At 36.0% G+C, this 11,158-nt stretch overlaps 1 protein-coding gene across 2 annotated transcripts; it reads right to left on the bottom strand.

Annotated features, from left to right (window-relative positions):
• Positions 1–8,621: 8,621 nt before the first annotated feature.
• LOC106083453 (zinc finger protein 846) lies at positions 8,622–11,158 on the bottom strand. 2 transcript variants are annotated; one of them, XM_059366411.1, is made up of 4 exons: positions 10,774–11,158; positions 10,599–10,715; positions 8,900–10,379; positions 8,622–8,680 (listed from the first exon to the last, which is right to left on the bottom strand). In XM_059366411.1, exons 1-3 carry the CDS (start codon positions 11,074–11,076, stop codon positions 9,051–9,053), a joined length of 1,749 nt encoding a protein of 582 aa, XP_059222394.1. In that variant the 5' UTR covers positions 11,077–11,158; the 3' UTR covers positions 8,622–8,680; positions 8,900–9,050. The 2 variants fall into 2 exon arrangements, with proteins under 2 accessions (XP_059222394.1, XP_059222393.1); XM_059366410.1 differs by lacking the exon at positions 8,622–8,680 and adding an exon at positions 8,705–8,815.

Raw genomic sequence — 11,158 nt, forward strand, 5'->3', positions numbered from 1 at the left:
ACCGAACGTCTGTCAACCGTAACCGGAAAGTAGAATTCAGTAAAAACAAAATTTGACGTTCCGTTTTTGTGTCAACTGACAAAATTTGAAGTTTGAACAAAAAACAGCTTTTCTCCTATTTAATGAATTCTCTGTGAAATTTTTTCACAATTTATTGTCAATAGTTTAGGTTGAGGTTGAATGGGTATCCCACCATGAAAATGAGAGTTCACTCGGTGGCCAGTCTGACCTGTGGTGATAAGAAAATGAAAACATTGAAAATATGTAATGAAAAGAAATTACAAGAACAGACTAGGGGGTAAGCGCCAATACGGCGCCATCGTATGCACTAATGCATGTTAGCACTATGTCGTGAAACTGGAGTCTATTCAGGGATACCACACATTCCGCCAAGAACTACGACCTCACTGTCCTAGAACCCACGGCCTTGAGGGACGCCATATATGTATACTGATTTGAAAAACTGTAAATCCCTTCCCAGAATTTCCTTAACGGTTATCCTTATGGCACAGAGCTTTGACCGAAAGAACATACACTCGTCCGGCAGTCTCACCCACGAACCGATATTTTGTGTGCCGGAGTATGACCCCAATCCAATCCCTGTCTCCATCTTGGAGCTATCTATAAAGACCAAGGTATCATTCTCTTCAAACACAGGATTCGCTTCCCATTCCTCCCTACCGGGAAATTGAATTCCGAGAACACCCCTCCCTTGAAGCGTTCCTCTTATCTCCCGCTTTCTGGCTACATTATCTCCGATAGCCCTGTCACGTAGCATACAGTCACACAGGGAGAAACTCAGTTGGGCCCCGTGTAATTCTGGGCGGTGTCTATCCATCCATCTCCTCGTTATTAAATGTCCTCTCAATATTCAGGAAAGCCGCCATCGCGTATTCCTTCAGTAGGACAGACGTCTCAACTTCTCGCACCACTTCGTAAAAGGCCGGTTCCTTCGACCTGCCCTTGAGGTATGCCTGAAGTTTTCCGACGTCAGACCCTCCCTCACTTTATTTCTTTGTTATTAATACAATTGTTTAATAAGCATAATTGCCTCTTTACCTTTACGATACATTTACGGTACAATTACGGGAGCATAACTAGGCCTTAAGGTACAAAACTTGGAAAAATTAGCCTTTTAAGTAACCTATCTGTTTCTCACAGGTTTAAAGCTAGGATGTAAAACCTTTTTGCAGTTAGTTGATAAAGGTGTGGCACTACTTGAAAGTGTTAGGTTAGGTTGAAAAGAGGTGTATGTCCACGCCACAATGGACATACACCTAAGCCAGTAGTCGGCTTATTGTGCGCTCTAAATACTAAAAACTAACCTCGAAAAAAAATGTAAGTCAGCAATTCGGTGCTGCTTACAAAATCCCTAATTGTTTTCCATACCATGCCCCTTTGTTGGTTTATGTCTGGTATTGTGTCCCCACCTAAGTATCAGTGTCTGTTAGCCGGGCAATGACATAGGAAATTCCCCAAAGTCTTATTATCCCCCCACATGCACTACACATGCTATCACTTGCCGCAACAATTTTGAATAAGTGAGCTCGTTAGGTTAGGTTAGGTTTAAGTCGCAGTCTGCCATTAGACTCACTTAGATGTTTTCCTCCATTGTCAGACCACAGGAACAAAAGAAGGAAGATGCCGTCTAGTTCCTACCGCTTAACTGTCCAAATCGCTTTAAAACGCCCAACAATTTGCGAATGATCACATCACGGCTAAATCAGAAATGAGAACCTAAAGTGGAACTTATTCTGACTTACAGTGCGGGACACACACACAGAAGGTGTTCTATAGTCTCTTCTTCTTCGATGTCCTCACAGCTTCTGCAAAAGTCGTTACTAACAACCTTCAGTCTGTCAGCATGTTTTCCGATTAGACAGTGACCTGTTATGACGGACACAATTACTAAGACATCTGATCTTGCCAGTGACAGCAAAGCGGCAGACCGCTCTTTGTGACCATTTATCATTCGTTGTCCTTCGGGCATGATACTGAAAACATAGCTTAGATGTCGCTTTGACAAAACCATTTCAACTGGTCATTGATATGCGTTTTCTCAAAGTAGCAAGGCTTTAGCATAAAAAGATTTCTACATGTTATCGATAAATTTCTGTAATCTCTATTTTGCCATTGTTTCGATATACAAAAATAGTCGTTCTCGATATCCTGATAATTTACAGCTGCGTTCAAAATAATAGGAAAGCTACCACCTCATATTTCCACAAGTCAAATTATGTGGTATACCAACACCCAATTAAGTGATATTCTAAGGGTCTGTAAGAAACAAAATTACAAATAAAAGTTCTAGACATGAATGTCGACTTTCCATGCCGAAGTACATAAATTCCAAGATTACAGAAATAAATATCAAATTCTAAATTCAGCAGTTTAAAGTTTTCTTTGGCCAAACCATTTCAACTGGTCATTGATATGCGTTTTCTCAAAGTAGCAAGGCTTTAGCATAAATAGATTTCTACATGTTATCGATAAATTTCTGTAATCGTTTGATAAAAGCAATTCAAATTGATATCTAACCTTTCCAAATTCAGTAGTTTAAAGTTTTTTGATAAAACCATTTCAACTGGTCATTGTTATGCGTTTTTTAAAAGTAGTAAGCCATTGGCATAAAAGATTTTTAGATGTTATCGATAAATTTCTGTTATCGTTTATTTTAAACATTATCTGCCTATATTTTTCCATAGTATCGATATGATAATTCTGTGTTCAAGGAATTCATATTTTCACAAGCCAAATTTTGTGGTATAAACAAAGAATGAATGTAAAAAGAGATCAAGTTGAAATCCTCAATGCCAAGTACTGCCAAAAATTAAAAAAAAAATTGTATGTCGGCGATCGCTTGGCTTAATATTATTCATTGAATCCTGTTCTAAATACAGCAGCTTAAAGTTTTCTTTAACAGAACCATTTCACTGGTCATTGATATGCTTTTTGCAAAGTAGCAAGACTTTAGCCTAAACAGATTTCTACATGTTATCGGACATTTTCAGTAATCGCTTGATATAAGCAATGCAATTCAAATTCATATCTAACCTTTCCAAGTTCACTAGTTTAAAGTTTTTTTAAAAAACCATTTCAACTGGTCATTGTTATGCGTTTTTTTTTTTCAAAGTAGTAAGCCATTGGCATAAAAAGATTTTTACATGTTATCGATTAATTTTTGCAATCGGTTATTTTAAGGAGTATCTGCCTATATTTTGCCATTGTATCGATACACAAAGATATTCATACACGAAAGCATAATCATTTATAATAGAAAATTGGGAAAAAGGTCTTTAACCTAATTTTTAAATTCTAATCATAATTGAAAAAATATGGAATATTATTTTCACTTTTGATATCAGTTTTTTTCCTTAAAGTCTGGTAAAGGTGAAAAACACATATTTTTCACGGTTAGTTCTTTGAAACACCACAAAAATCTCAATGATAACATAATACTTTTATGGAATTTTTTTCAAAAGTAATGAAGGAATGTCCTACTGTATGAAATCAGCAAGTTTTTTTGCTTCTATCTAGAAAAAGTTATCATAAAAAATTTCGCTACAAGCGAATATAGTTCCACCCTTAACTCATCACACATGTTATTTTTATTAAACTGTGTATAACAATATGTTTTAGTTTTATTTTTTTTTATTAATTGAAATATTATTTTGCATAAACTGGTCATTTATGCAAAAATAATATTGACTTTTTTTATGAAGAAAAAAGAATACTTAACACAATAATATAATTTTTATAAAAAAATTGGCTGTGAATACTTTATTTAAAAAGTAAAAAATATTAAAAAATAATAATAATATAATGAATAAAACATATATGAAAAGAAAAACTAAAGAATAATATGAAAACCTATATAATACTCATAATTAGCGAAAAAAAAGAAAAAAAAATAACAAACAAAACCAAAATCCCGCAAACACTTACGACTCAACATGATCAACGAAGCTAAAACAAAAACAATACCAGAAAATTCAAAACAAAAGCTAAAATAATTTCTAATTTAAGTTTATAAATTATAAAATGCAACAACAACAGAAAAATAAAACAAAAACAAGCGCAATAGTTTAAAACGGCTTTAAAAATATAATTTTATGATAATCTTATGAAAAAAAAATATTTTCCAAAACATGAAACCGTTATAATCATATGAAATAGCAGCGGAAAAGGCAACAATATCAGACAAAAATATAAGACAGTTTATATTGAATAAAAAAGTATAAATTTTAAGTTAGCCACTTAGAGTTTTCTAATAATGCGATTTTCTCCTTTAATATTGCCATCTGCAACTGGTCATTGCAGCTGGCTTATTGAAGCCTGAAATCGTGTTTTTACAAAACTTGAAATCTCCCCACATTTTTTTAAATAGTCATTTAAGACAAAAAGAAACAGATATTTCATTTTATTGCGAAAATATAGCAACACCAATTATTTAGCTTTTCTCTTTTGAGAAAAAAATGCTTCATCATTTCGCAATCTTCGAAATTATTTATTTTTAAGTGTAAACGCATCTTCATTTACAATAATTACGATAATTTGTCCCTTCCCCCTCATACCTTGTCATACAAATGTACATGTAATTAAGTTTTAATTTATTAAATTTCCCTAGCTTAAGTTGTTATTACAATTATATTATAATAAATAAATTAAAAATGAAAACAACAAGAACATGCATAAATAAATTCATAAACATTAAAAAGAAATGCTGTACAATGAGCAATAAAAATACAAACCAAACCAAACAATTCATCAAAAATGCGATACAAACATAAGATTGAAGATTGACAACACTTTTTTAATCTCCTTTGGGCACAGAGTTGTATTGCCTGACATTTAAGTCGCGTTTCAAACCAACAACTTTGTTTTCTTTGGAGATTGATATTGAAATAAAGACGAAAGAGAGGAAAACAATAAAAAAAACTATTTAAAATAATAAAAAATTAACCTAAACCTATTCAATGGAGGGAATTATGGCACGGTAAGTTTTTTAATGATTTATTGGTAATAAATCAAATGGTAAATAAGTACTTAAATATTTTCTTTGGAAATGTACCGTTATTCAATACAATTTGAGTTCAATGCTTTTTTAAAAATTTCACAAATTAAAGCCCATACTGGGCTAAAAATGCGACTTACAGGAAAAGCCCTGCAGTCATTTCCAAAACGTAGTATAATGCAGAGATATCAGGCAAAAGAGATAGAGAAGAAACGTCTATTCCATGGAAATATGCATAGGGTCCAAGTCGAGGAATAACCTCCGCAAATTTTATCATTGAATAAAACATCAGTTTGATGACTGATCTCTCAAGTAAATATAGGCAAATAAATACGGGCAATGTCTCAAGTAAATATAGAGGTGGTAATTTGGTAAAAGGTACAGTGAATGTGCTAAAGAAGATAGTTTAGGTTTAAGAGAACGCTCTAGAAGAAACGAAAATGAATACAGATAGAGCTCCCCCTAGTACAGTGCGAAACAGTAGAAGAAAACTTGAAGGGGATTCCAATGCACGTGACAAAGATACTAAAAAAGGATCCAGCCACTTCAGCCATATTAGCGGCGAGGCTAGCATGTTCGCCTATGACGCTGAACGCCAGGGTTCGAATCCTGGAGAGATCATCATAAAAAAATTATCAGCAGCGGTTATGCACTCCTAATGCTAATGCGAAGTTTTTGAGGAACTATGCCATTTGAAACAAGTAAGGAAGGGCTAAAGTCGGGCAAAGCCGACCTTTTAATACCTGACACCACATTGGATATGCAGGCTAAGTGAGATTAGGTTGAAAAGAGGGTGAAAATATTAATCTGCCCCATGCCACTATAGGCACACACCTAAGCTAGTAATCGGCTTGTTGTGAGCTCTAAAAACTAAAAAGTAAACTCGAAAAAGGAAATCTATGTTAGGAATTCCATGCTACTTACAAAATCCTTAATTGTTTTCCATGCCACGCTCCTAAGTTGGCTCATGTCTTGTATTGTGTCCCCACCTAAGTGCCGGTATCTGTTAGACGCGAAAACCGGGCAATGAAAAAGCCGCAAGCCCTACGCATGCTATCACTTGCTGCAGCCGTCAAATTAAAAATTTACTTAAATTTGAAATGTAGAATTTCGATCAAAATCAATACATATTGTGGGAGCCATAGTGTAAATCGTTGTACACATTTTTGAGAAAATCGATTATGAGAAACTTTCGTTCCAAATGTTGTGAAGATCAAGTTTGTCAAAATCGGACAAAAATATATATGGGAGATTTATCTAAATCTGAACCGATTCCTATTAAATTCAATAGAAATACCGGGAGTCATAAAGGTATCCTTTGTGCCCATTTACGTGTGAATCCATTAACAAATGACCAAATTATTGCAATACTAGACCAAATTGGACGAACATTTATATGGAAGCCATATCTAACAGAATCTCTCGTGCAAAGTTTCGTGAGAAACCAAATTATTGCAATACTAGTCCAAATCGGACGAACATACATATATATGGGAGCTATATCTAACAGAATCGTGAGAATCGGTTTACAAATGACGGTATAATTCAATTTTAGTCCAAATCGGACGAACATATGTATGGAAGCTATATCTAAATCTGGACCGATTTCCATGAAATTTCCAATTTCATTTCCAATAATGTCAAGACTTATAATAGAAACTCATGCAAAATTTCGTGTGAATCGGTTAACAAATGACCAAATTATTGCAATACTAGTCCAAATCGGACGAACATATGTATGGGAGCTACATATATCTAAATCTGAACCCATTTCTATGACATTCATCGATAATATTGGACTTATAAGAGAAGCCCTTGTGCAAAATTTTGCAATTTTAGTCCAAATCAGATGAACATATATATAGAGGCGATAAATCCAAATTTGAACCGATTTTTCCAAATTTCAATAAGCTTCGTCTCTAGGCCCAAGAAAATGCTTGTGGCAAATTAAAAGACGATCGGATGAAAATTGCGACCTGTACTTTGTATACAAATCAACATGGACAGACGGACATAGCTAAATCGAATCAGAAAGTGATTCTGAGTCGGTATACTTATAAATGGGTCTATCTCTCTTCCTTCTGGGTGTTGCAAACAACAGCTTCTGAAGCGGTGAATGGTGCACTCTGCGAAGTCGACCAATTCTTCTGATTAATAAACGTCCAGCTTTCAAAAGTTATGAATAAGGATAACCGGTCGATGGTGAATACAATGGGGAGTTGGTCTAATCCCAAAGAAATAAAGGCTTGCAAGGATGCGATGGAAAATTCTGGTCAAGTGCTACACCTCCTCGTCATCCTAGTGGGGACATCCTCATTTACCGTGCAAAACGTGGAGCCTTCCATCTGCTCTGCCAAAGCTACACCCCGCTGGTCGTTAACTAGGGGAGAATGCCATGACATGTGATGCGCATTGAAGTCTTCTAGAGCGATTATGGACAGACAGTAGGCCACCAATGTTGGGCCTGCTAACTCGGCCATTAATTGGTCAAAACAGGCAATCGGCGGTATGTACACATTGTATAGCTTTATCTCGGCAGTACCGAACCTGTCGTCTATACACAGACATTCCATGTAGAGGTCGCCAGCGCCAGGCCCATACGAGATGGGTCTTTACTGCTATTGGTTATTTAAAGGCGCCAATAACTTGTCATATCCAGTATCATAGGCACTCACTATTAAAGCAAGAGCCAGTGCCGCCCGACTTCTCACTTAGCTACTCCATGTATGAAGCTTCCTACTATCCGACACTTGTGGACGGTAGCTCCCAGCTGAGCTTCTCGTTCTGAAGACGAACACCCTTGGCAGCCAGTTGTACGTTTCGGATTGATCCGATAGAATACTTCATCGGCAAGGGCTGCCGCCTCGGTGTGCAACAAATTGCTACAACAACACCACACAAATCGGAGTTCACAGTTCCAACCCGTGTGATATTCATAACCATCGCGTACCGTTGGTTAGCTTTGTCTCCTGAATCGTGTCAACCAATATGTTCTTCGGACTATTTTGTCGATCTTGCCTGGGAGATCCATGCAATTAAATTACAAGAAAAATACACTTCTTGGCACTGGCCCAGGAATTTCGGGCCTGGGCCGTACGGTAGAGGTCGGAGGGGTCACATATTCCACAGCCGAAGACGACGACGACGTCGCTTTTGACATAAGGCCAGAGGTCCAAAATGCGCCCACTCTTGCACCGGCTACACCTCACCGACACCGACCGAATATGGAGGCGGTTCTGGCAAACCGAACAGCACCAGTGTCCGGGGTTGTATTTCATCCCGGCACGGACCAGAAGCGTGCGGAGAAGGCACTCTGTCTCTCCCACGATGAAAAAAGGACGAACATGTACACTGAGGCTGCAGCACCTACCTGGCCGATGAAGGGTTCCATCAGGTCAATCCGATATACAGAACCGGCTGCCATGAGACCGCTTTAGCTTGATCGTCTTTAAAAACCTTTATCCTTCCAAGGAATTCGCAAGAGGAGGAGGAGGACAAACCCGACCATATAATAACGGCAGAAATAGCCAACGATTTGACACATTTATTTTATTTCAAACTTAGTCGAAATTTAATTTTTATTACTTAGAAAACTACGTCAAATTGTATTTTTATAGAAAATTTCGTTGAAATTTTAATTTTATAGAAACTTTCGAAGTTTTATTGCTACAGAGAATAGAAAAATATATATTTTTGAAATTTCATGATTTGCCAAAATTTTGTATAAAATTTATGTGGTCAAATTTTGAGTTTTATACAAATTTTGTCGAATTTTTTTCACAGGAGAATATTACTTTGAAGCTAATTTTATAGAAAGTGTTATTTTTGTAGATGATTGATTTTTTTGTATTGAAGATTTTAAAAAAATTCTATTATTAGACTTACATCTTCCACACAACGTCTCTCATCATTCCAGGGCACCGATTCCTTTTAATTTTTCAGTTTTTTCCTTTCAATATTTTCCTTTGTAATTCCTTATTAGTAATTTATTTTATTTATTCACACTTTTAGAGTTGTTTAACAACGCCTGTCTCTGTCAACTTTCAATAAAAGGATTTGAATTGGTTTCCACATTAGTGCGATGTGTCCTTAGATGCTGAGCAACACCTATTTTATTCTTATACATTTTACCGCACACTGGACATGGATGGTTGCGACCTTCCTCATGGGTGAATTCATGCTGGCGCATTGTCTTTTTGGTCTTAAAGGCTTTGCCACAGGTTTTACATCTAAAGCTTCTTTCATTCGTGTGAGTGCGCAAGTGCAAAACTAGCCGTTTCTTATTGGGAAATACTTTGCCACATATAGGACAATTTGCTTCGTTTTGAACCTCATGCACTTGTTTTCGATGTTCAATCAATGAGGATGGCATAGTATAAGATGCACCACATTTTTCACAGCAATAAGGCTTGGCACCAGTATGAGAACGCATATGGGCTTTAAGATCTACAATTTTAACAAATGCTTTGCCACATTCTTTGCATATCTCCGTTGCATCATTCATGTGACGTTTGGCATGGAAAGTATAGGCCTGCACATTGTAAAAGGCTTTATTGCAAAGAGGACAGGTTAGGGGCTCACAGTCATGCGCCTGATTTCTATGGACTTTTAGTTGTAAAGGATTCCTGTGTTTTCGTTCACATAGAGTACAATAGAAGGGACCGATGTGATCATCAAGAAACCTCATGTGGTCATAATATTCGGAAATGGTTCTTGTCGTGGATTTTTTACTTTGGGTGTAGCCTTTTTCTGTGGCAAAATGCCCATGAATACAGTAAAGGTATGTTTTTAGTATATTTTCTTCGACCTTTAAGCCCATTTCTGAATCTAAAGTTCTCCTCATTTCGGCAATTGCTTCCTGCCTTTTATTTGTGCATAGGTATTCCAAACAACTGGTGTTCCATAAATGTGGAAGATTTTTATATATCTCCAATATCTGCATAATTTGTTGGGACTCCAAGTTTGCTCCACTCAACTTATCAATGGAATAGTTGTCCAGAAAAGGCTCAAGGAATTGCAACTTTTCAAAATACCAATCGGGCATAGTTCGACTTTTAAGTGTACCTCCACGCAATTCATTGGACCTCAAGCGATTTAATTTCATGGCATAGCCATTTCGTATACGCTTGATTAGAGCAGCAGCATAACAACTAGTCATATCTAGGTTTAATTGCTGATTTAATTCTGCAGCAATTGTGCTTAAACACTTTTCTCTTACATCGTTGGTTATATTTCTTTTGGGATAGAGTTTTCTATTCCACAAAACGGGTTGATTTTTATATGAGGCTATGAAAGTTATAAAATTACTTTCAGATCTTAGAAATTGGCGAACAAACGTTCTGGTGTTGTTGTCTTCTGCATACCACTGGAACGGAAAATGTATAATACATTAATTTTAGAATAGTTTTGGAAAAAAATATTCAAGAATAATTTTAGGATCAATGAAAAGATTACGTTTTCATTGTAAACTAGTTATTATCCTTATAGGTTACACAGATATGAAACTATGTAGTTGGAATGAGTAATATTTTAGTTCATATCCACTTCATATAGCCAAAATTGAAAACCCCCTATGCTCTTTTACCTCATCGCCTGATTCACCATCCTCGTTTTTGAAGTGATCTACCGCAATTTCATAGATATCATTATTTTCTGGTATGTCAAATTTCTTTTGCTTCAGCATTGGTTCCTCCAAAGGATCCTACAATTGTTTGCTCAATAAGATTGGTTATTAAAGTATAAGGGCATTCACCACTTACCATTTCCGTAGTCGGCGTTAGTTCTCCTCTACTTATTTCCGGAAAATCTGAAAATCTTTCCTGAATATCAAATTGTTGATTTGTACTTTCGTCTTCTAAAGGTGAATCAACTTCCTCCTCATTTTCTAGTTCTTGCTCCTGTTCTTGTGAAAGATCTTCAGTGCCGTGAAGTAACTGATGATGTACCATAAACTCTTCCAAAAATGAAAAACACTCCTTGCACTGAGAACATTTTAGTATATATTGATCTTTTCTATCGAAGAGTATTTCCCCACAACTAATATAGTTCGAATACACATTCATATTTAACTTGCAAAAACTCCTTTATTTTATTTAAATTTAATGAAATTTAGCTCCTTTATTTTGTTTGTTTACATTTCCCCCT

This window comes from Stomoxys calcitrans, chromosome 4 (assembly GCF_963082655.1).
Source record: "Stomoxys calcitrans chromosome 4, idStoCalc2.1, whole genome shotgun sequence".
Lineage (NCBI taxonomy): Eukaryota > Metazoa > Arthropoda > Insecta > Diptera > Muscidae > Stomoxys > Stomoxys calcitrans.

What these genes read in the sequence shown, in the direction of transcription:
- LOC106083453 (XM_059366411.1), bottom strand. Translation starts at nt 11,076, where the DNA reads ATGAATGTGTATTCGAACTATATTAGTTGTGGGGAAATACTCTTCGAT. An exon ending in TAACGCCGACTACGGAAATG is followed by an intron (nt 10,716 to 10,773) that starts GTAAGTGGTGAA and finishes AAACAATTGTAG; the next exon opens with GATCCTTTGGAGGAACCAAT. An exon ending in ATGGTGAATCAGGCGATGAG is followed by an intron (nt 10,380 to 10,598) that starts GTAAAAGAGCAT and finishes TTTCCGTTCCAG; the next exon opens with TGGTATGCAGAAGACAACAA.